This window comes from Caretta caretta, chromosome 1 (genome assembly GCF_965140235.1).
Source record: "Caretta caretta isolate rCarCar2 chromosome 1, rCarCar1.hap1, whole genome shotgun sequence".
In the NCBI taxonomy this organism is placed as follows: domain Eukaryota; kingdom Metazoa; phylum Chordata; order Testudines; family Cheloniidae; genus Caretta; species Caretta caretta.
Genome location: NC_134206.1, coordinates 137,174,352 through 137,200,433, shown reverse-complemented (window position 1 = coordinate 137,200,433; position 26,082 = coordinate 137,174,352). Strand labels below are relative to the sequence as shown.

The following is a 26,082-nucleotide window of genomic DNA, read 5'->3' as shown; positions in this document are numbered from 1 at the left end:
GTACTGTGGAAGCGCTCCGCCGAGTTAATGCACTTAATGCACTTAGAGCATTTTCTGTGGGGACACACACTCGAATATATAAAACCGATTTCTAAAAAAACGACTTCTATAAATTCGACCTTATTCCGTAGTGTAGACATACCCTAAGTCACATTGCTGATTTCCTGGACAACCTTACATGCCATTTGCAGGAAGGAGATGGATCAGTAATTGCCATAGTTAGGCTTGTCCTTATCTTTTTGCTTTAAATGAGTGAAATAAAAATGCCTTTCTTATGCCACAAGACAGGATTCTTTTCTGAGAAATTTCCACGAATCCATTGTCTGATTTGTACCAGCTGTGCCCACAATGTTTAAAAAAATGTCAGCTAGAAAGTCATCTGCACCAGGTGTTATTCCTGTGTTTGGGTCCTGTGTGGTTTTTTTCAATCTCCCCGAGTATTATAAACCTATCTATTTGATGCACCTGATTCTCAGAGAGTGAACTGAAATCAAATGTATTCATAAGGAGTTCAAACCAACACTGCTTAGACTATCTGTTAATAGCAAAAAAAGATTTGTGGAACTTCAAGAACTGGGTTGATGATGTTGCTGGTTCCAGCATTACCTATCTAGCCTTATATGTGCTAAGTAATATGTTATTACTAAGCCTGCAGAATCAAACTCATTTTGTGGAGTCAAATTCCATTTTTAATGATGGTCCATAAGACAACATATAAATGTAGCCTGACATACCAGCCTTAATCCACACTGCATTTCCCATTGATGCCAACAGTAGTTTTGCACAAAGATCAAGGGAAGATAAATGTATTATTAATATGACTATAGTACCTGACACGTACCAGGACCCCATTGTATTAGTCCTGTACAAACCCAGAACATGGCCTGTATGTAGTAAGTGAATGTTGTATTATTGTCCAGTCATTACCTTCTTGCTGAATTAAGCATCTCTCATTGAGGAGAGGGTGGGGTAGGCAGGGAATGGGATGAGCTGCACTGCAGAGACTTACTTCCCGCCTCTGCGGCAGAGGAGGAATAATGACTCTCTGAGGCATAGTTCCCTTTTGGAGCTTCTCCTAGGACAGCACAACTATGCCCCTAACTCATGACTGAGACTCCAGGCTCCTCCGTCTGACCCGCTATTTGTACAATGAAAAGGAGTACTTGTGGCACCTTAGAGGCTAACCAATTTATTTGAGCATGAGCTTTCGTGAGCTACAGCTCACTTCATCGGATGCATACTGTGGAAACTGCAGCAGACATTATATACATACAGAGATCATGAAACAATACCTCCTCCCACCCCACTGTCCTGCTGGTAATAGCTTATCTAAAAGGATCATCAAGTTGGGCCATTTCCAGCACAAATCCAGGTTTTCTCACCCTCCACCTCCCCCCACACAAACTCACTCTCCTGCTGGGAATAGCCCATCCAAAGTGACAACTCTCTTCACAATGTGCATGATAATCAAGGTGGGCCATTTCCTGCACAAATCCAGGTTCTCTCACCCCCCTCCAAAAACCACACACACAAACTCACTATCCTGCTGGTAATAGCTCATCCAAAGTGACCACTTTCCCTACAATGTGCATGATAATCAAGGTGGGCCATTTCCAGCACAAATCCAGGTTTTCTCACCCCCCCCCACCCCCATACACACACAAACTCACTCTCCTGCTGGTAATAGCTCATCCAAAATGACCACTCTCCCTACAATGTGCATGGTAATCAAGGTGGGCCATGTACAGCACAAATCCAGGCTTTCTCACCCCCCCCCTTTTTTCCTGAGGACACACACACACACACAAACTCACTCTCCTGCTGGCAATAGCTCATCCAAACTGACCACTCTCCAAGTTTAAATCCAAGTTTAACCAGAACGTCTGGGGGGAGGAGGGGTAGGAAAAAACAAGGGGAAATAGGCTACCTTGCATAATGACTTAGCCACTCCCAGTCTCTATTTAAGCCTAAATTAATAGTATCCAATTTGCAAATGAATTCCAATTCAGCAGTTTCTCACTGGAGTCTGGATTTGAAGTTCTTTTGTTTTAAGATAGCGACCTTCATGTCTGTGATTGCGTGACCAGAGAGATTGAAGTGTTCTCCGACTGGTTTATGAATGTTATAATTCTTGACATCTGATTTGTGTCCATTTATTCTTTTACGTAGAGACTGTCCAGTTTGACCAATGTAAATGGCAGAGGGGCATTGCTGGCACATGATGGCATATATCACATTGGTGGATGTGCAGGTGAACGAGCCTCTGATAGTGTGGCTGATGTTATTAGGCCCTGTGATGGTGTCCCCTGAATAGATATGTGGGCACAGTTGGCAACGGGCTTTGTTGCAAGGATAAGTTCCCTCAACCCACCTAGCAATATTGTTAACCTATCCAACTATACTCTCAGCCCAGCAGAAGCAGCTGTCCTATCTTGGGGCCTCTCCTTCTGCCCCTCCACCCCCACGAACATGATACAGTTCTGTGGTGACCTAGAATCCTATTTTCGACGTCTCCGACTCAAGGAATATTTCCAAAATACCTCTGAACAACATACTAATCCACATAGGCCTCCCTACCAACACTACAAAAAGAAGGATTCTAGGTGGACTCCTCCTGAAGGTCGAAACAGCAGACTGGACTTCTACATAGAGTGCTTCCGCTGACGTGCACGGGCTGAAATTGTGGAAAAGCAGCATCACTTGCCCCATAACCTCAGCCATGCAGAACGCAATGCCATCCACAGCCTCAGAAACAACTCTGACATCATAATCAAAAAGGCTGACAAAGGAGGTGCTGTTGTCATCATGAATAGGTCGGAATATGAACAAGAGGCTGCTCAGCAGCTCTCCAACACCACTTTCTACAAGCCATTACCCTATGATCCCACTGAGAGTTACCAAAAGCAACTACAGCATTTGCTCAAGAAACTTCCTGAAAAAGCACAAGATCAAATCCGCACAGACACACCCCTGGAACCCCGACCTGGGATATTCTATCTACTACCCAAGATCCATAAACCTGGAAATCCTGGGCGCCCCATCATCTCAGGCATTGGCACCCTGACAGCAGGATTGTTTGGCTATGTAAATCCCTCCTCAGGCCCTACGCTACCAGCACTCCCAGCTACCTTCGAGACACCACTGACTTCCTGAGGAAACTTCAATCCATTGGTGATCTTCCTGATAACACCATCCTGGCCACTATGGATGTAGAAGCCCTCTACACCAACATTCCACACAAAGATGGACTACAAGCCGTCAAGAACACTATCCCCGATAATGTCACGGCTAACCTGGTGGCTGAACTGTGTGACTTTGTCCTTACCCATAACTATTTTACATTTGGGGACAATGTATACCTTCAGATCAGCGGCACTGCTCTGGGTACCCGCATGGCCCCACAGTATGCCAACATTTTTATGGCTGATTTAGAACAACGCTTCCTCAGCTCTCGTCCCCTAAAGCCCCTACTCTACTTGCGCTATATTGATGACATCTTCATCATCTGGACCCATGGAAAAGAAGCCCTTGAGGAATTCCACCATGATTTCAACAACTTCCATCCCACCATCAACCTCAGCCTGGACCAGTCCACACAAGAGATCCACTTCCTGGACACTACAGTGCTAATAAACAATGGTCACATAAACACCACCCTATACCGGAAACCTACTGACCGCTATTCCTACCTACATGCCTCCAGCTTTCACCCTGACCACACCACACGATCCATCGTCTACAGCCAAGCTCTGCGATACAACCGCATTTGCTCCAACCCCTCAGACAGAGACAAACACCTACAAGATCTCTGTCAAGCTTTCTTACAACTACAATATCCACCTGCGGAAGTGAAGAAACAGATTGATAGAGCCAGAAGAGTTCCCAGAAGTTACCTACTACAGGACAGGCCTAACAAAGAAAATAACAGAACGCCACTAGCCGTCACCTTCAGCCCCCAACTAAAACCCCTCCAACGCATTATTAAGGATCTACAACCTATCCTAAAGGATGACCCAACACTCTCACAAATCTTGGGAGACAGGCCAGTCCTTGCCTACAGACAGCCCCGTAACCTGAAGCAAATACTCACCAACAACCACATACCACACAACAGAACCACTAACCCAGGAACTTATCCTTGCAACAAAGCCCGATGCCAACTGTGCCCACATATCTATTCAGGAGACACCATCACAGGGCCTAATAACATCAGCCACACTATCAGAGGCTCGTTCACCTGCACATCCACCAATGTGATATATGCCATCATGTGCCAGCAATGCCCCTCTGCCATTTACATTGGTCAAACTGGACAGTCTCTACGTAAAAGAATAAATGGACACAAATCAGATGTCAAGAATTATAACATTCATAAACCAGTCGGAGAACACTTCAATCTCTCTGGTCACGCAATCACAGACATGAAGGTCGCTATCTTAAAACAAAAGAACTTCAAATCCAAACTCCAGCGAGAAACTGCTGAATTGGAATTCATTTGCAAATTGGATACTATTAATTTAGGCTTAAATAGAGACTGGGAGTGGCTAAGTCATTATGCAAGGTAGCCTATTTCCCCTTGTTTTTTCCTACCCCCCCTCCCCCCAGACGTTCTGGTTAAACTTGGATTTAAACTTGGAGAGTGGTCAGTTTGGATGAGCTATTGCCAGCAGGAGAGTGAGTTTGTGTGTGTGTGTGTGTGTCCCCGGGAAAAAAAGGGGGGGGTGAGAAAGCCTGGATTTGTGCTGGACATGGCCCACCTTGATTATCATGCACATTGTAGGGAAAGTGGTCACTTTGGATGAGCTATTACCAGCAGGATAGTGAGTTTGTGTGTGTGGTTTTTGGAGGGGGGTGAGGGGGTGAGAGAACCTGGATTTGTGCAGGAAATGGCCCACCTTGATTATCATGCACATTGTGAAGAGAGTTGTCACTTTGGATGGGCTATTACCAGCAGGAGAGTGAGTTTGTGTGTGGGGGGGTGGAGGGTGAGAAAACCTGGATTTGTGCTGGAAATGGCCCAACTTGATGATCCTTTTAGATAAGCTATTACCAGCAGGACAGTGGGGTGGGAGGAGGTATTGTTTCATGATCTCTGTGTGTATATAATGTCTGCTGCAGTTTCCACGGTATGCATCCGATGAAGCTGTAGCTCATGAAAGCTCATGCTCAAATAAATTGGTTAGTCTCTAAGGTGCCACAAGTACTCCTTTTCTTTTTGCGAATACAGACTAACACGGCTGTTACTCTGAAACCTGTTATTTGTACAGTATAACTCAATATCCTCAGAGGTTGTCTTACAGAATGAACAAAATGGAAGAAAGAAAAAGAAAAGGGGGTTGGAGGGGGAAGAAAACTTGAATTTATTACTATTTGTGCATTTTTCCACTTTCTTCCAGTTAATGTAGTCTTTTAAAAGACCCCCTTCTTTTTCTATAAGATCGAAATAGCTGAATAGCTTTTTGAGGAGAAAAAATGTCTGTTTTACAAATCAATTAAGAACATTTAAATTGAATAGCGATACTCTTGTTCTTGGTAGCACCTGGTCTCTGTTAGTGAAGCACTTGCTAAAGCTCTTCTGGTCACCTCAAGCACTTAGCAGAGTCACCCAAATACAGTGGTGTGAAATAGCAAAATACCTAAGACTTTATGTAGAAGGCTACGTTTTAGTCACGGATATTTTTAGTAAAAGTCATGAGCAGTAAACAAAATTTCATGGCCCATGACTTGTACTATATTCCCCTGACTAAATCTTGGGTGCTCTGTGGTGGCCCTGGGGTGCCACTGGTGATCTGGGGCAGAGGGCGGCCCGGGGGCACCGTGGATGCTCTGGGGCTGGGGGAGGCCCAAGACCCCCGCTGCTGCTTAGGGTGGGGCACATCAGCTGAAGCCCCACTGCTTCTGGGACTGGAGGGCTCACACGGTGGCCCGAGACTGCCCCAGCAGCAGCCAGTGCGGCTGGCCCAGGGGCTGCTCGAGTAGCCCCCGGGTCAGCCACACCAGCTGCTGCAGAAGTCACGGAGGTCCCGGATATTCACAGAATCCATGACTTCTGTGACAGACTTGCAGCCTTACTTATGTAATATCAGCTCCTTTGAGGCTTTTCTTCAGACAGTGGAATGCCACTCCCTTTTTTTAAGCTCTGTTGGGAAGTCTGCATTCATTATCATAATTTTGTCATTAAATGTGAGTAGCTTAAATATCATGGGGCTTGGTTTTTCTTGACTTCCTTATCTGAATTTGATATTCTCTATTTCAATTGGAGGAAAGTGCCCCTGCAACTTTAACAAGGCAGGTAGCAGTTTTTGTAGCAAGGACATTGACTCTCCCCCCCCCGCCCCTTCTGCCAGTCCTAGTATGTGAAGGTTATTCCTTTGAGATCTATTCTCAAAATACTCGTTTCTCTTCCATTTTCTCCATACGTGCCTTTAAAAGAAGCTGCTTCAGCATTTAATTCATCTGCCCCGTGGTTGTGTAATTTTTTTAGTTTTGTTCCCCCAGATAAACCCACATGAGCATTCATTTGAGAAGCAGCCTTTGAGAGGGTTTTAATATCCCCAGAACTCAGGGCTAACTGTAGACGTCATTTTTCTGAGCACCACAATTTCCTGTGAGAGAGTTCCTGATGCTGAGCCACCATTGTTTCTTTGTTTGGTAAGTCCTCTGACACGTTTTTTTTTTTTTTTAATCGGTATGGTCCATTTTTTCTGGTTCATCTTTTGTCTTGCTGCTGGCAACTCTATGTTACCAGGAACTTTTTAAGTAAAAGCGTAGGTTTTTATTTTCCTTGGTGTGGGAGAGGTCAGGAGTACACAAAACAGGCTGCTGTCTTTCCCTCCCAACTTCTAGCATAACTGACACATTTTGTGCTGCTCCATGTGACAGATATGTAAATTACTTAATGAGCTAATTTGTGTGTCTGCAATTAATTTCCTTATAGCCATAAACTTTATCTTTAAAAAAATTGTAGAGATTTAGAGCTTGTATTGCTGTAATGAATGAAGCCCTGGGTTTATCTGCAGGGCAACAGCAAAGCAAGCTTCCCACTCAGAGTTCTCCCAATCTTGGGAACATCTGCTAAGAAGTTGTTTAGCCACTAACAGCCAGTTAGTGCAAAGTGTGCTGGTGAGTTTGTGCTGCGGCAGCTGGACCTGAGACCCACCAAACTCATCTCAGATAGGGACTACCAAACATCCACTTGATGGGAGTAATTTTTAATCTCTGCTAAACTGGACTGGATGCATACTGGTCACCAACAGGCTCTGAAGCTCATTTCTAATGTTTTGAGACTTCCATGCTCCTCAACACTGTCACACCTTTGAGACTGAAGTGCATTTTCTGGAAAGATGAGTTTGTTAAAGTTCTGACCTTTTTGCATAGGCAGGATCTTCCACTCTCTGCACAGACAGGCAACATCTTCTGTCCACTGCTGTCAGGGTGAAATCCTGACCCCATTCAAGTAAATGGTAAAACTCACATTCAGTGGGGCCAGGGGTTCACCTTCAGTGTTCTTAAACTATCCCTGTAATGTGTCCGCCACTTAGTGCTTAAAAGGACATTAACTCCCATTTCCTGGAATATTAACACTACAAATATAAGAAATAAACACAATATCCTCATTCACCTCAAAATATAATTGTGCAATTAAAAAGTAATTTTGACAATTATTCCAGCATCCTCCTGTCCATTTACATATTTTATCCCCATGATTCATCAGTCATGTTTGAAGCCACAACCTTTAGATACATTTAAACCTTTAGAGACCTCTTCCACTTCAACCATAGGAGTATCTGGTGGGCAAGTCCAGAGTGTGTGTTTGTGTGTGTGTGGCGGCGGACAATACAGTTTATCACTGAGTTACAGAACTATTTGTGAATTAGAATGTTGGTAATCATGATTCCTGGGTTCTCTTCCTGGCTCTGGGAACACAGACATGGTTTAGTGGTTAGACAGAGAGTAGCTAAGTGTAACAACATCCTTGTTTGGGTTGGTTGTAGAAAACGAACCTGTAATCTCTGAGCATGAGCTGCTACTATCTGACTTAAAAATTAATGCTTCTACAGCCCCCAGGCTAATCAGACTCACTAACCTCTATATGTAGTCTAGCCACTAGAGAGGGACAAAGGTCCTTATTGTGACTGTTGGCTACACAAGTACATAATCTGGGCTATTTCCTCTGACAGGCAGTGTGGCAAACTGGATGGATGAGACTTGGCTGTGTCCTGTGAGTGAGCTGGCTTCTATTCTCAGTCTGACTGCACTAACCACATCCAACCTCTCCGTTATCTTAGCTGTTAAGTGGGCAAGTGATAGTCCCTAAAATAGGGGTATGTGAGGCCTTAGTTGATGAAGCTTGTGAAGTGCACAGAAATATTAAGACCAGTTTGGAGAAGATTAGAGCCAAGAGGCTTTTGGTTTGTAGTTCACTGTACCTTCCCCTAAGGCTACAGGTTATCAGGGGGAAGGGTCTCCTTTTCCTCCCATTGTACCCTGCAATACAGAGGTCTGCCTTGGGTGGCACTCTTCTCCCCAAAGGCACTACAGGGCTGATATAACTTGTGCTGATGGATAAAAGCTCTCAAGGCTCTGCTCAGTCAAACAGGATTGCTGAAAGTGTGTTAAGATCCATCCTCACCCCCTCGCCTGCCCTGGAGTGCCTCCTCTGCTGTGGTGGGAGCAGGAAGCTCAGGAGGACTAAAGTAGGCCTTCCTCGAGTTCCCCCAGCTGCTGCTTTAAGTCCCTTTTCCGCTGCTGGCGTGACTGAGAAGCTGGCCTTTATTGCAAATAGCACTACCCCGAATGAAAAAGGAGCTTGAAAAGAAAAGAAAAATTAGTAGCACACTTAGCTTTATTGAAATTGAACAAATAACGTTTTTAATAAATGCTTTTACGGCAAGTGTAAAATTTTAAATGATCTTGTTATGTTTTATCTTACAGTTTCTTTTTCTGTGTAAGCAAAAATACCTTTTTTATTTCAATTTTTTATTTTTTTCCTACTTTAAAACATGTAGCAAGGATCTGAACCATGTAGCTCTGGCACCAAAAGGTAACAGGTTATGAAAATCACAGTACAGTTTTAAAATTCTTAGGTTAGTCAATGATATTTAAAATGATCGCCACTTTGAGTAAAGATATAAATTAGAGGTCTGTAAACAAGTTGTGTTTACCTACAGAGCTATCAGTTGCAGCTACAATGAGAGCAGTAATAGAAAGAAACAGAAAGTCAATGCTAAACTGAGCTACACCAGCCAGGAAACAAGTTCTTAATAAATAGTGTGGTACAGAGTAGCACAATAGGTAAAATACAGTTTGGCACCTCAAGCTGCATGTAAAAACAGCAGAAATGAAATGAAATAAGTGCACTCTCTTAGAACAAAAATAAAATGGGCAGTTTAACTGGTTTCTATGAGTGTCAGCTATCAAATAAATAGCACAATACACAAGTTTGACCCCAAAATTACAGTTCTAATAAAGCAAGATAATATTAAAATGCACACCCACAAGGATATTAAAGTATAAATCATTTTTCCCTGTTAGTAGAAATCAGTGACAACGCACAAAAGGACTTCGTGGTGAACTGCTAACTACAGACATTTTAATGGAATGTAGCTCAGTAGACTTGTTTCAAATAGAAAGGCAGCATTATCCTGAATAAGTTTGGTCCTCTTATAACTCACTGTACTGTAGCCATTACAGTCCCATAATAGGTGTTTCAGGTTGGTCGGTTGTTTTTATTTTTTTCAATATCTTAGTGACACTGTTGAGAAAAATTTGGCCCTGTTTAAGAATGTCTGATCAATGAAGAATCTGGAAGAACAATATTGAGTGTATGTAAGGGGATCCGTATTGCATGGTCCCACGGCCTTTTTTTTTTGGTAGTCAGTCACTTTTTTCCTATGCTTTTTCTTCTGTTCCATTTTTTTGTCTTATTCTCTTCAGTAGCATGGGTGAAAAAAAATCCTCAGTCCAAATGACAGAAAGACATTTCATGGTTTATTTACAAGCAAATCGCTTTGGCTACAAGGTCCCAGCAACCCCAGAGAGTTGCCTACTTCTTGTGAATATCCTCGTGCCGTATAATTTTGTACGTAATCCAGTAAAAGATGTTGAAAATGAGGAAGGCTAGTGGGAATGCAGCTCGGGATATTGTATCAATCCTTTTTGCACGGTCAACAAACTTCTTTTTGATGGACTCTGAATCTTTTGGTGGCGCCAGAGGGGGGTTTGGAGGAGTGGCCTTGACTGCGGTGCCGTCTTTGATCTGGAGACAGTGACCCATCCCATAACCACTGAAATTGAATCGACTGTCACGGGTGACGTCATCTTCCTGGAGAATAAAGGACAGAAATAAGAGGCAATCAATTGTCTGTGTAGAATACAATTAAGGTTGTAGCATCCAGGAGCACTGCAAAGTTCCTTAACAAACCAGCAGACAAGCTTTGTGGTTCGAGTTAATATAACCCTGCCCTACAAAATTCCACTGGTTCACTCACCTCAAGCTGTATAATATTTTTTGACAGGTGAGTAAATATCATGCCCTTTATCATCATCCTGATAACTAGGTGATGAAGACTCCGTGCCTGAGCTGGTAAATTGTCATGACCGTTTTGCCAAGCTGATAAAATAACAATGTTTGAGCTACAATTACTGTCAGCCCTCCACGAATGATTCAAAATCACCAAACAAGTGACTCCATTCTTTTGCGTTCTACTCGGGATGAAATGCAAGCCCAGAAGCTGCCCTAGTTCCTAAATTTGATGTGGCTGAGGACAAGAAAAGTCAAGAAGAGCGTAGAGAACTCACTTGCTGTGCTATTTATTTCACTGTTATTATTATTATTAGTATTTCACTTTTTTTTTGACTGACAGACATTTCACTGTTGATTTTAAATAAACTTTCCTGAGGCTCACGAGTGCAGAGTGCTCTCTCATGTCTCTAACCCACAGCTTTCTAATGGCAATACAGGGCAAGGGACTGCAAAAAACAATGGGCCAGAGCTACAGCTCGTGTGAAGCTTTTGAACTCCACTGTCTCTCCTTCTGTTGAGGGTCACCCATCTGTACCACCTGCATCATCAAGCTTGCTTTGCTTACCTTAGAGCTGACATACTGATGTGAGCAAACAACAATGCATCACAAGCCATGATAAAAGAAACTAGTTATACTGAGTGAGAATAAAAGAAGTGAAGGCAACAAATAGTGCCTTTCAGACCCAAGTACTTTGGTGTGAAGACTGCCATATGCTATAATCACCAGTAGGTGTATAATTGTATTAACACAAGGCTTGTTATCGCTTGGGTCCTTTTCATCTCAAATCTTCAGCAGCGTGAAAGCGAAATGTTTTGCTCTCTTGTTGCGATTTGTTCATTTTCAGTCCTTCTGGGAAAAGCTAAAAAGGTAGAAGTTCTGCTCCTACTATTATTATAAATAAGTAAAGTGCTTAAAGATGAGACTGCTGAGACACGAGTTCAGGGCACGGTGCTTCTCTTGCATTAGTTAGTGACAGTCCTAAACCCTGCTACAATGCAGGCAGAGCCACTGCCTGCAGTACTTTCTGGGTCACTAGCCATTGTAGACAAAATACAAAGGCAGGATGTGGAAGGTGATTAAAGGACAGCAGTTGTGTTATCACATGTATTTATTTTAAATATATACATATATTCTGTAATTTGTGAGGGCGCTTTAGGAGGAAGTATAGCCTATCGGACTGAGCACAGGATTAGGAGACTCCAGAGTTCTAGTCCCAACTCAGCCACTGCCTTGTTGTGTGTCGCTGGGCAAATCATTTCAATGCTCCAGGCCTGATTCTGATCTTATGCTACTGTAAATCCAGATAACACACCTGGAGTCACTTCCAATTTATACCAGTGTAACTGAATGCAGATTCTAGCCCCTGTATTCAATTTTTCCATCTGCAAAAGGAGTATAATAAATACCTACCTCATGAATTGTAAAGAATAAGTTGTTGTTATATGTGCAGGATATCAAAGATAGAAAATGCTATACTGTAGGAATACGGTAGTATTACCTTTATTATTTTGTTTTTAAAAAGAGCTTTTTCAGTAACCTTTAAAAATACCAAAGATACACATAGAAATGCAAGCAGCAAGATGTTCTTACAACAGGTAACAAACTGGTTTTTCTCTGTTGCATGATAAATTATTCTTGCTCAACAGCCCACAGGGTGGGGGAAGTATAGTTATTTTACTTACTGAAAATATACAATACTAGTTTCTAGGTGCCTCGATGACATGCAAAATACAATCCATTATAATAAAACAAAACAATAGAGAAATAGCAACAGCTCCCAACAAACCAAGCCCTTCTGCAAGAAACATAACCCAACTTCACATCCTTCTATTCTCCCACCCCCAGCTCTCTCCATCTCACACGTTTTAGCTCTTCCCAGAATGGCCTTTGCTGTGTTCCTTGAACATCAACAGACTCAGGCTATATCAGACCAAGGGAGGGAGTGTATTCCAAATTTAAGGTGCCTTTCAGCTCCAGCTCCTCAATGTGCTTGTAGCCCAGAAACCGAAAGCCAGTTTCTCAGGTCTAAGCTAACCACAAACTTGCACCAGTTTAACTACAGTTGTGTGTTTTTAAATAGATTTAATTAAATCAGTTCAAGTGTGTGTGTAGATAAGGCCTCAGATAGTCAAGCCCCACACTATTTATGGCTTTCTAAATTAAAAATCTATGTTAAACTCCATCTAGAAGCCAACAAACATCCACTGCAGAAGATAATGTGTCAGTGTCGTGCCCACTTAATAAGTGAACTTGCTTCAACTGCTAAATGAATGCAAGCTTAGCCTAATACAGCACATTGCCACTAGCCAGTCTAGATGAATTAAAGATGTGGGTTATCGAGAGGAGGGTCACAGCTGAGTGAAACAGTCCCAATCTCCTAGCCAGGCACAGACAGAAAAAAAGCAGCCATTTTCACTGGTAATGGTCTACGAAGACTCCCAAATTCCACACTTGAGTAACAAATGGGACACACTTGCAATCAAAGAAACAGCTGTTGGCCCAGATCCTGAACTGTGGCCAAGAAACATTCAGAAACAGGCTCCATGATATGGAAATGAAATGTAACGGTCTCCCTGTAAGATATTCTTAATTTTATGTCCATTTATGGAAATGATAAAGGGTGTGTGTGTGTAGTTTAGTTTGTATGGAGAGCTGTAACTTGCATGGGTTTATAATAAATGAAAAAGAAATATGAGCAAGATTGAAGTGCTGTGTCCCTTAACTGTTCATTCCCAGACTGTCAGAAGAATTGTGCTGTGAAAATTAAATATGACACTTGTCTGTAGGAGGCGACACCATTGTGTAGGGCATAATTACTGTGCTCTCTACATGTACACCAAGCTTGATCAAATCCAGTGGATTGCCTGGAGAACCAAACTATCTGGGCTCCTCTGTGGTATGTGAATGACTCTGTTTGGATGTTAAAGTCTCTCAGGACAATGAAGTTTGGAGACTTCATTCCTGCTGGGGCACCTGGATTGGCCACTGTCGGAGGACAGGATACTGGGCTAGATGAATCTTTGGTCTGACCCAGTACGGCTGTTCTTATGACTCCATAACCAGGTTGGATAACAGTTCTGCCAGTCCATTTGTGATGTACACACAGTCGTCTGGTCAGCATATCAGCGGGAATCTCACATTAGTCTGCCTCTGGGTATACATAGCAGAAGCATTCATTCCCATTATTTCGCTTTGGGGGTTATTTCCCTTTCTGCACCAAATGGATATAGCATAACAACCTCACTTTCCTTGTCCTGCCTGGGCTTATGCAGGTCTGAGTAGACTATAGTGTGGTTATTTTAAATGTATGTAATTAGTGCTGCATTTTAATTAAAATGTGAGACAATCATTAACAGGGCTGCCAAATTGTGACAGAAGGGAACGGGAGTTTTATTAAAGAAGTGAGTTTGCATGCAGGAAAATCCTCCAACCCAGAGATCCCAGCTGAGATGAAGCACACAGAGCAATAGAGGCAAATGCCTGAAGAACCCAGGACAGAGAGGCAGAGATCAGAGATGCACAGAGACCCAAGGGAAGTGGTGTGGTGGGAGCAAAGCTGATTTGGGCTTGATTCCACTCTGTTTAAGTTTAAAGCTGCACTCACTCCAGGGAAGTCAGTGTAGTTAGACCAATGTAAAACCAGATCTGTTTGGGTGAGGTCTGTGGGTCAGTGACAAACTCCAGAACCCTATCTGCCGACAAGGCAACCAAATACAATTTAATTTACAACTACATTTGCTAAAACCTAAAAACTTCCCAAACTGTAAATACGCAGGATAAACTTCCCTGACACAAGTCTGCCTGCCTTTCTCATTGATTTCTATGGGGAATGAATTTCTGACCAGCCTAATTGCTCTCAGTGAGTGGAAAATGGTTGCCCATTTTTAAAGGGGCTTTAATTCTGCTCACTCTGTGCACCTGGTGCATGACAGCCTCCAGGTACCACCACCATGTATCCCTCACCGCTACAGTCCGGCAAGGGAAACACCTCCACCAGAGCCAACAATTGAGATCCTGAGGTTGTCTGCTGCACTGGGATTATTCTTTGACAGTAAATTCCCAAGTGCTTTCACCCAGCCAAGGTTTAAATGTTTCAGGCAATGTGGCTTCCACGACTTCCCTTGGGAAATTACTCTATGGTCTATGCTTCAGCTCGAATCAATTTGAGGGACTTATTCTCTGTCCTGGACAGTCCCGGTCACCTGATCCAGTGAAGAGGACAAAATGATGTAGCGTTGTCGTGTCTTAACTGACTCCTAGGACTTGGTTACAGTTCTAGTGTGGCTGGCAGCCCAACAGATCTCACTGTTAGGAATCTTTTCCTGATTTTTTCAGCTTTGGTTTTCAATTCTTTCAATTTTCCCTCTTTTCAGTGAGACCGTATTTAGGGCTAGATTGTAAGAATACAATCTCCCCTAAGTAAGGGGCAACGCCTATCTCAGAGTCACTGTGTGGTCCCTGGGGAAGCATTGTCACCTGCAGCAGCCTTTTGATAGACAGTGATGACTTCCCTTTTTATGCCTGCTGGCTTGTGAAATGGGTGAGGGAGGGTGGATTTAAGGATTCACCCATGCCCTGCATGCTTACCTACATCCCACTCATATGCATGGAAAGGAGAGTGGCAACCCTACAGAGGGTTCCCCAACCTGAGCTGTGACCCACAATGTAGGTAGCCTCTACAGGAAATTAAGTGAGTACCTTATGCACCCATACTCCCCCTGTAGTTGCATTGAGCAAGCAACAGTCTTCCCCAGCAAAGAAGGAAGCCTGGCAGCTACCAAGAGCAAAAGAAGGAATGATAAAAGAGGACAATCCATGCCACGTTGTGGGGATGTGGGGAACCAGCTGAATTCCCCTGCCATCTTTGAGTGTTTCCCATATCACTGCCACTTACTTCGGTCGAACATAACAAATACATGCATATAATTCCTCCAGCTAAAGATTAGCCATGCAGAGAAGGAAAAGAACATGCTTTTTTCCTCCACTGATAGATCCTCTCCTTTAAACTATACACTAAAACCACAAACATCCAGAGAGAGAGATTACCACAGCTTCCTCAGACAGACCTCATGCATTTAATTTATGCAAATGCTTCTCAAAACTAATTAAACATTTCAAATGATATTAATAATTTAAAATCCTTTGCTAAAAATAGACAGGAATGTCTGCACGGTCTTAAAAGTATTCACATGCAAGTTCCATTAGGTTTGTTTGGGTTTTTTGCGGCAAATAAAGACAATTGACAAATCAATGCCTTTTCCGATTATCAGTTTTAAGCACTGAGCTTCTCATCAGTAAAGTGTTGGGTTTTCTCCATATCTTACATACTATAGATTATCCTCTTTCCTGGCTTTGCATATCATTTATGTTCTGCTAGCCAAAAATCTCAATCATCTGGATTTCACTGGTGATTTTTACGTGGCTCTGAAGTGAGATTGGGTTAAACAAAGTTGTTGCATCTTAAAAACATCCTGACAGCTTGATGCTATTAGGAATTTACTACCACAAATTCTCCGTTGTCTTTTCATTTTTATCTGCTTTTATAAAAGGATCATTCTATTAAAACATTTTTTTATTCATAGCAAATGAGACATCATAAGATTAAAGATCAATAGGCATTCAAAGATACAGCAATCTGATCTGTTAACCTTTTACGCAATAGTTTTTTCATTGGGTAAGTGATAAATGCAAACTCCCACAAGGTCATTAATAATATGCATAGGATGGAAATGAAATAAGGCCTGTGTAAAATTTGACCATAATCATGTACACCAAGCCCAAGTTTGCTATATGGTCTTGTACAATTGATAGTTGTTTACCATATAGACTGCATTGCATGTATTTGTGTTTGGGCATCTCTTTGCTATAATGGTCTGCATTCCTTACTTGTTGTCTATGGTATGATAGATTTGGAAGGAGTTTGGGGAATACTCAATGGGATAAAAATTAACTCATCTGTATAGTGGGCCAGCCCACTTTATTGCTTTCCAGTCTTGAGAACAGGAGCGTGATACATCCAGCAGAGAACAGGAGCAGTCTTTAATGGAAAAAAGGGAATTACGGAAATAGGAGTTATTTTACATGCCACTATCAGTTTCCTCCTCCCAGCTGTCTCCTCCTTTGCCTCTGCTGGCTGCAGTAAAATCTCAGCAGCCCACTCTCTCCCTTTTACTCCTTTTCCCATCATATCATCAGCCTGCTAACCCCCAGCCCTGGCCATCGCCTGTTTTCTCTGCTCCCACTCCCATACCACTGCCTCTGGAGAAAGTCTCAAGACCATGCAGATTTTCACCGGGGTGGTTTGCTCATCCTTCTTTTTCAAAATGGTCCTGGCCAAACAGCATCATGTTGCCATTGTCACTGGCTCCTAGGCCCATCACATCCATTGTCTATTTGCCACATGCAACTCCCTTCACAAATCTTCTTCTCTTCCTGCCCCCTCCTCCTGTTCCATATAAGATCTCGCTCTCTTTTCCAAAGAGAAGACCAACAAGCTTTCCCATGATTTCTCTTTCCAGCCCCTTTCCTTTCCTTCTCTAAGGCTATGACTAGACTGGGTGGGGATGCACGGATGTAACTATGCCAACACTCTTCTCATTCTCCTCCAGGATTAATGCCCTCACCTGCTGAATACTTCTAATCCCTCACCCTGCTCCTATGAGTCCATTCCCTCCTGCCTCTTAACCTGATTTAACCCCAACATCTCCCTCCTCCTCAATTTCTCTTTACTCTTTGGATCCTCCCTCTCTAAATAAAAGCATACAGGGGACTCCCCCATTCTCAGTAAAATGCCATTGGATTCACCAGACTGTCCCGCTTCCACCGTATCTCTTTCCTTCCCTTAATCTCTAACCTCTTTAAATATGTCATTTATAATTATTGCCTAAAATTCACTGATCTCTGCCAGTCTGTGTTCTGTCCCCTTCACTCCACCAAAACCGCCTCACAAAGATCTCTAGTGACCTCTTCTTAGCCAAATCTCAAGGTCCCCACAGCGTCTCACTCTTGACCTGTCCACTGCTTCTGCAATTCTGTCCTCTCCCAGTTCTATTCCTAATGTTCTAACTGTTACTTCAGCATCTCTTTTGGTGGGTCCTTCTTGTTCATCCTCCCAGTATCAATAGGAGTGCCACAGGGCTCTCTCCTCCCGCCTTCGTGATTTACACCTTTTCTTTGCATGGCCCATCACTTCACTCAGTTTCAATCATCATATCTATGCTGATGACTCTCATATCTATCTCTGTACCCCAAATTTGTGTCTCTCCATCCAATCCTGCACCTCAGTTTCTCTTTCTTAACTTGCTACTAAACAAACGCCTTATCTTCCTCTTCCAAAGCATCTCCTTTCTCCGTGTCACTGGATCATGTAGGAGGGTACAAAGCAGCTGGAGCATTCTGCTGAATGTGACTTTTAGATATTTGTTAGCCCAATAACCTCACCCAGTGCCCTCATAGTCAACATTTGAGCTTCTTGTGGACTTCAGATTTCTGCATTCTCATCCTTTGTCCAAAAAAAAATTTGCTCTTAGAGGAACAGTTCTGAGGCCCAGCTGGACTCCTAAGAACACTAACATAAAAAACGTTGGGTCACAGGCTCTTGATTGCCAAACCTGTTTCAGTGAAAACAATATAGACTTGGCTACTAAGGTACATGAATTTCTCTCTCTCTTTAGTTTCTGAGAATAACTAAACATGCTTGAATGCTTACACTGATTTTAAGTGACTTAGAAATGTAGACTTTTAAATAGAAGTTGAACAGAAAACCAGCTAAACAGAAGAACACACATCTGTTTTTGGAAATTCATATAGTTTCCCATATCTCAAAATAGTTCTAATTATGCAAGACATTTTGCAACAGCTCATGATCTATTTGTACTACATTTCACTAAATAGGCCATTCCCAGATCCTGACATGAAAAACTGAAGTATCGTTGAATCATGTTGATCGGCCCTTCCCTGTCTTGGCTTGTTCTGATGGCTCAGAAACTTGCTGCATGATCCGCTTACTGAATTTTGGAAAATGAATACTAAAAGTATGCAAACCCAGAATGTGGGATTTTGTTATTTTTCTAAGTTTGGAGCTTAACAGAAAGAGTTGCCAATCATGCATATTAGATGGTGCTCTATGCTACGCAAAACTCAATAACTTGCTAAATTATCCATAAGAAGAGAGATTAATGATTCAGCATAGTGCTGGAACTGCAGTGCCATGCCCGGTAATAACAGGTACAGTAATGGCATCTGCCTTTTCTTATATGTTCTAAATTTATAACTGTGTGCTAAATTCTGTATTAGCATACACAACGCCTACAGGAACACATGCTTAATAGATAAGCAATATTTGTTTAAGCTTTAGGTGTTTGCTAAAGATAAGGCTCAAACTGATGTGTTTTCAACTACTGTTGGTTCTATTCTTAGAGAATGAAGTTTGGCACTCAATAACATCAATTGCAATATGTTCTTTTTATACTTGAAGGAATGTCAGTGTCTTGAAATTAAGGGGTGGAGGAGTGGGGGAATTAGGGGAGAGGGATTTGGGGCTGCAGCAAGGGGAGGGGGGCTTTGGGGAGCAGGATAAATGGGGATGGGAAGTAGGAGAGGTGAGGGAGATTGGGGGCTCAGATGAGGGAGGTGTGGCACGCCAGCTCTGCCAGTGCAGCAGAACCATGCAGCCCCAAATTCCCCCTGCCCCCAGTGCACCCCAACCCCCTGCACCCCACAGCTCTGCCAATGTACCCCAATCCATGCACAAACCCTACACACATCCACACCCATAGACTGTAGCTCTTTGGGGCAGGAAGCGTCTCTGTTATTAAAGTGGTGCAGCAGCACCCCTACAGGTAAGGTTGTCTCACAACTTCTATTTAAAAGTCTACCTTTCTAAGTCATTTAAAATCAACCTGTTTTGTTGGATTCCTTTGAAAATTTGGTGCATCTCAGAAGGATGCAGGGTAAGGTTAGTGACCCAAATTTGGGGTCCTTTGAGCTAGGGGTCATGGAGAGGTAACCCCTGAAAAAAACAGCATTTTTTCAAAAGGTTTCTAAATGGCTTTATTTTATTTATTTATTTATTTATTGGTACAGAGCTGGAGATCCAACTATCGAGGTGATGCAGGTCAAAATGGTCACAGTCTGACTAGCTTTATCCAAGGTAGTGCATGGCATCCACTACATCTTTGGGAGACCCAAATTGAGAACAGCATCTAAGCACATATTCCCTTCTTCTCTTACACAGATGTGTAGTCTGGAAGGACTGCAGTGTGCATGCACCAATAAAGGAAAAAAAACATGAGAGGGTTTCTATAAAGCCACTTTATGCTTGCCTGGGTGGTTCAAAGGAATAAGAAAATTTATCCATGTCTTACCTGAAACTGTCCTTTCATGGACTAATGAGGTCTCCAGACCCAGGACGTTGGGCACTCTGCTCTATGCAGCCCCAGAGGAAGGCCAAACCTGTCAATAAGAGGCAGGGGAGTTGTGGCTCCACCTCTGAGAAACTGCCAATTGAGACACTTCCATAGCCTAGCACTTTATATCAGTAAGGAAAATTAAGATCTAAGACAAAAGAGAACAACCCTCCTGCAGAGCAAGGAATTCAATGAACAAACAAACACTGAGTGCCAATTTATTATTCAATATATTTTCCCAATTAACACCCCATACAGGGCAGGGGGATCTGTGGACCTCAATACTCCAAGAAAGGAAATGTTCAGATAAGACAGAAAAAAATGTCCTATTCTTATTTGTAATGATGCCCATAGAGCCATCACATTGAGATTTTCATAGAAGTGCCCACTTTGGGAGGGATGGGGGGGTGGAGAACAACAACATTCAGTTATGTATAGATGTGAAAGAGGATAACCTTTTCCTAATAGTTACTGGGATACCACAGTAAAGAACATCTGTCTACTGAAGGCAGCATCAAATGGCTGGATGTTCAGCTTGTAGAATTTTGAAGGTAGCATGAACAGTTGCTCAGGTGGCTGCTTTACTTGTATGAGGAATATGATCTTTCTGCCCATGAATTTGCCATGGCTCTGAGGGAGAGAGCTCCGACATTGGAAGATGGAGCTAGGCTTTTTGATTTGTAAATTTCTGATATATGATATCTCAGCCATCTGGAAATGGATGTTTTCAAAGTCTGACACCGGATAATAGAGCACAAAGCTTTTGTCCTTCTGGCCTGAGCTGTGCAGTGAATAGATCAGGGGTTGGCAACCTTTCAGAAGTAATGTGCCGAGTCTTCATTTATTCACTCTAATTTAAGGTTTTGCGTGCCGGTAATATATTTTAACGTTTTTAGAAGGTCTCTCTCTATAAATCTATATATTATATAACTAAACTATTGTTGTATGTAAAGTAAACAAGGTTATTAAAGTGTTTAAGAAGCTTCATTTAAAATTAAATTAAAATGCTTATCTTATCAGTTTAGTGCAGTGGTTCTTAACCTGGGGTGCACGCACCCTCCGGGGGTGCGAGACATGTGAGATTTTTTTAGACGGTAAATCATTGAAAACACGAATGAAGCACAGGCACATAAGTACAACTACTTTGTGTCATCAAAATTATGTATTTATTAACATTATACATTTTTAACCATTACTGTAATATACAAAAAGTTTTTAAGCTAACTGTAGTGTAATTTTTTATAAGGGCTGCAAAGCGCTGGGCCCAGGCCAGGAGCAGAGCCCTGGGCTGGCTGCCAATACCCCAAGCCGGCAGGAGAGCTGAGCAGGGCCGGGGTCCCGGACCCCAGCTGGCAGGGGGCCAGGCAGCTGGAACCCCAGACCAGCAGCAAGGTGAGCAGGGTCGGCAGCTGGTATCCCAGGCTGGCAGCAGGCTGAGCAGGGCAGATGGCTGGGACCCCAGCTGGCAAGGGCCTGGCAGCTGGAACCCCAGACTCAGCGGACTGAGCTGGGTGGCGGACAGAACCCCAGACCGGCAGTGGCTCACCCACTGCTGGTCTGGGGTTCCGCCGGCTCCTGTCAGCGCGGTCCTGGCCACTGGCCCCACTCAGCCCGCTGGCAGCCGGGGGTTCCGTTCACCCAGGCAGGCAGCGGGCTAAGCGGGGCCGGCGGCCAGGACCCTGGCTGGCAGCAGCATGCCAGTAAAAATCGGCTCGCTTGCCACCTTTTGGTATGCGTGCCGCAGGTTGCCGACCCCTGGAATAGATACATTAGGAGCTCTGCAGACATCCACAGTATGCCACAGTTTCTCTTTGAATGGGTTGGAGCTGAACAGAAGGATGGAAGAACAATGTCCTGTGCTTTTATAGAGCCTGAAGCTAATCTTTAATATGAAACTAGGGTCAATTCTGAGGACCACTTTAGCTTTAGGGAATGTGCAGTGTGGAAGTTCCAGGAAAAGAGCTCCTAACCCCAAACCCCTGTGAACAGACATGATAGTCATAAAACAAGCCATTTAATTATTAAAAAGTAGGGACACCTTCGTGAGTGGTTGACATGGAAGGTCTGTAACGGCACCGAGAACCAGATAAGGTCTCATAGAATAACTTTATGCAGGGCAGGAGGAGGTAGCAGAGATGCTGCTGTCGTAAGAAAAATGTTGGACATCTGGGTCAGAAGAGATTCACTACGTCTCTACTGCATAAAGGATGCAAGGCAAAGCAGTAACTTGTTCTTTGCGAGTGTGAACTGCCAGAGTCCATTTTGAAGAAATTCAAGAGTCTATGGTACCAATGCAGATTTGGGGTGCGGAGGAGTTGGGGGAGGACTTAAGACCCTTGTCTTGACACCAGTGGTTAAAGCTCCATCAAACCCTGGCATACGCTCAGTTAGTAGATGTACTGGCTAACCTTGTTGGCTTACGAGGCTCTGTTCAAGAATTAGGCAGCTAGGCTCAGACTGTCTGGATTTTGATGCATGAGATTAACTGGCCATTTTAATATCATGTCCCTTCTGGATGGAAAGCAGATGGGAGGTCTTTGTACCCTGTCAAGGAGATCAGAAAGCCAAGGTCTCCTTGGCCAAAATGGGGATGCCAGAATTACCAGTGCTGCTTCTCTGTAGCATTTTGGTGAGGAGAGGAAAGGGTGGGAAAGCATATGAATACCTTTTGGCCATCTTTGCAACAAGGCATCTTTTGCCTTGTCTCTGTGATCCCACCAGCAAAAGAATAACACTGAAACCTTGTCATTTAGGTAGGAGGTAAACAGATCTGTCACTGAGAGACTAAATTTCCTTTACCAGGAGATGAAACACCTCTAGGTGTAGTTCCTTTTCTGGATGATCTAACTTTTGCCTGATGAGCCAGTCAGCTGTAACATTCAATTTTGCCTTGGATCTGGGAGCAAACTGACTGCGCATTGGCCTTTTCCCAAGTCGTCAGGAGGTGAGCTTCTCTTTGAAGGACTGCAAACCTTGTTCCCTTTGTCTGTAGATGTATGACATGGCTGAGATGTAGTTTGTCATGATTAGCACTTGAGGTAAGTCAAAATATGGGAGCAGAGTCTTGACACCATATGGATTGCCCTGAGCTATCGCAAGTTTATGCTGTGCTTGCTCTCTTGTTTGGACTAGATTGGACAGTCTTCCTTGGACAGTCCTTAATCTGTGTGAATGACCCTAGAATCCTCCTGGTGTGAGATGCCTTTGCTGGTGGGTGGATAAAAGATAGTTGAGAGAGGAATAAGAAAAAGCTCTATAATGCCCCCATGTGAGCATCAACCCACTAAGAATTTCCACATGGGAGACCACTGATCACGGATGAGACAGAGGCATATGAATGCATACTCTCCTGGAGAGGCTGGCTGTTTTGAAAAGACTTCTCTGCTTCTCCAGCCTTTCCTTCAATAAGCAACTTTGCAGAGGACAGTAACTCAGAGATTGGGAATATGCTGAGACTGGTAACTGACTCACAAAACGGTGGCTCTGCAGTGTTTTTATTGCTTCAGTGGCACAGGCTATGGCTGACACTGGATGAGACTTGGAGAAGGAGGTCACCCAGGAAGGGATAGACATAGAACCCTTGTTTTCTGACAGCTGCTATTAACACTACCAGCACTTTCGTAAACACTTGCATCATTGTAGCTAAACCAAAGGGCAAGGACCTGTATTGGTAACGTTGCGCTCCCAGAGCAAAACTGAGGAAGCATCTGTCAGGCTCTTGAGTTGGGATCTGGAGAAAGGCATCCTTCACATCTATAGATGTCATTCAGTCCCATCCGTTGATGGCAGTGAGTGTGGATTTTAAGGTCAACATTTTGAAAATTTTATTTTATTTATTTTATTTATTAATTTTAATGATCTGTAGAGATATTTGATGTCGAGACGTGCCCTGTAGCCATTTAAAAAAACAAAAAACAAAACAAGGAACAATACAATGTAAAGCTTTTTTTTTTCTCTGAAAAGACAGGATGGGTTCAATTGCTCCCATTTGTAGGACATCTAGGATGATTTCTGCATACCCTGACTCCTCCTCAGGTTCAAAGCTCTTTTTTTAAATAGGTTGAGAGAGACCATACTTGCAGTACCATCCACCCACGTTAGCATTGCTTGTGAAAGCATGTGAGGCACTTAGGGTGTCAGCGGGCAATTCTCTGGTGTTTGTTTATTCTTGTTGGCCTGATGCCCTCAGTTGCAGGGCCTGTTGCAGCTGCACAGGTGGGCCTCAGGGAAAAAAGTCTGGGAACGCCTGTGCTAGAGGCATCCCCAAATCAGATTCTTTAGAAGATGGAAATTGGGGGCTTTCTTGTGCTTTATGTTAAAGTGACGAAAGGGTTCTGAACATTTGTGAGACTTTATTATTCCTCCACTTGATCCTCCTCCTCCTCAGATTGATGGTTCCCTAGAAGTGTGTGTGTGAGGGGGGGAAACTTTATAGTTGCTCTTTTGAGAAGCTTTCTTGCCCTGAGAGAGAGAGGAGTTTGTGCTGAACTGTGCCCGGAACGGGACTTCCCAGGGTCTTATGATTTGTTAAAGGGAACTTCCTGGAAGTGGCCTGGAGATAGTTGGAACCCATTCCAGGAGCACCACAGGCTCCAAATCTGGACATTCACAGGGAGTCCTTGGCCTGTTTGCTGCACTGGGAGAGAGTGCTGGGCTGACATTGCTGGCAGGGAGTAACCGAGCCACTGCAGGGTTGGGCAGGGATGTGCTGTGGAATAGAGGCTCCTGAAGGCTCCTTACCAGGCTCTCCTTGCTCTCTCTCTGTCCAGATCCCTGTCAGTAGCGCCTTGCCACCGCAGCAGTGCTGGGGAGTGTCTGGGCAGCTGCTCTGTGATTAATGGAGGCGGCTGTGAATGTCGGCTCCAGTGGCTGGGTCAAAAACTTCCCTGGCTCTTTAATTCTGTATATTAATCTCCACTCCCACTGCATGGGGGATGAGGAGGAAGGAACCTCTCCTGGCTGATCTCGAAGTGCTGCTGTTGCTTGTGCCAGGCCCCACGGGATTTTGCTGCTGAGATGTTGCCCATGTTTCTTGGGGGCTTTCCTATGTGGGGAAGGAGGCTGCTGGAAACGCTGTCCCTGTCTGACCACTTGAAAGAGGCTGGGGCCTCCACAGAACAGGTACAGGTACAGGTCTCCCTGCAGGCATGTAATCAGCAGGGGAGATGCAGGAGACCATCTTTTGTGTTCCCTCTCATCAGGGGAGATGCAGGAGACCATCTCTTGTGTTCCCTCTCATCATTCTCCATCATGTTGCAAGTCAGTGGACTGGGTCTTAGGACACCTGGGCTCAATTTATGGCTCTGCCATAGACGGTGTGAGTTTGAGCAGTCTCTTAATCTCACAGGCCCAGATCCTCAAAGGTATTTAGGTGCCTAACTCCCACTGGCCCTGTCAAAAGGGGTGAAATTAAATTCCTACACATGCCCCTGGGAGTCACCTAGATATGACAGTGAAGGGGACCAAGTAACTGGACAGATAGTAAAATGAGAGGACCTTGTGTACAGATCTAGAGCAGTTGCCCAGCTTACAGTGATGGAGTGTACTACCTACTGTATGACTTTTCCCCCCGTGATGTTTCTTTGCAAGTTTCCAAAGCACAGTTGCGGGTACAACAGGCAGATTTCAATTTAAAATTAAGTATAAGCCTGTGACAGCTAACATCAAAGCAAAGTTTCATTTCCAAATGCCTCTCAATATAGAGGAATATATGTCCCATTGTACAGGAAAATATAGTAACCCTCAAATGAAGCCACCTCTGGGGCTAAATGCAGCCGCCAAACTGAGATCACACTGCACAACGGGGGTTGGGGGGGAGGGAATATTAGCCAAGGAGAACAAGGCAAAGCCCCATTCTTACAAACAGTGCAATGGAGTCTCTGATAGCCTCTGTTTTTAAACTTCCATGTACAAATAAGCTGCATGGAACGCAATGCCCCTGCCTCAGAAGGATGAAGGGCTGCGTCATCCCTGGAAACTGGTTTGAGGGAATTTCAGAATGTGATGCTTGGGCCACTAAGACATCACCACAAGGAACAGCTATGCAGGGGACATTTTAAATGTGTTTGTCATGTTTAAACAGTTGCTTCCAACTTCTCTGTCTTGGAATAGCTCCTAAAACAAATGAAAATATAATAAATACAACAATC

At 43.6% G+C, this 26,082-nt stretch overlaps 1 protein-coding gene across 5 annotated transcripts in view; it reads right to left on the bottom strand.

Moving 5' to 3' along the window:
* Nucleotides 1-8,827: 8,827 nt before the first annotated feature.
* GLRA2 (glycine receptor alpha 2) overlaps nt 8,828-26,082 on the bottom strand; it is a 162,818-nt gene continuing 145,563 nt past the window's right edge. For all 5 annotated transcript variants that reach the window (XM_048861062.2, XM_048861050.2, XM_048861070.2 and 2 more), the window contains one exon: nt 8,828-10,324. In XM_048861062.2, the coding sequence (XP_048717019.1) occupies nt 10,046-10,324 (279 nt within the window). In that variant the 3' untranslated portion in view covers nt 8,828-10,045. The remainder of the gene's footprint in view (nt 10,325-26,082) is intronic.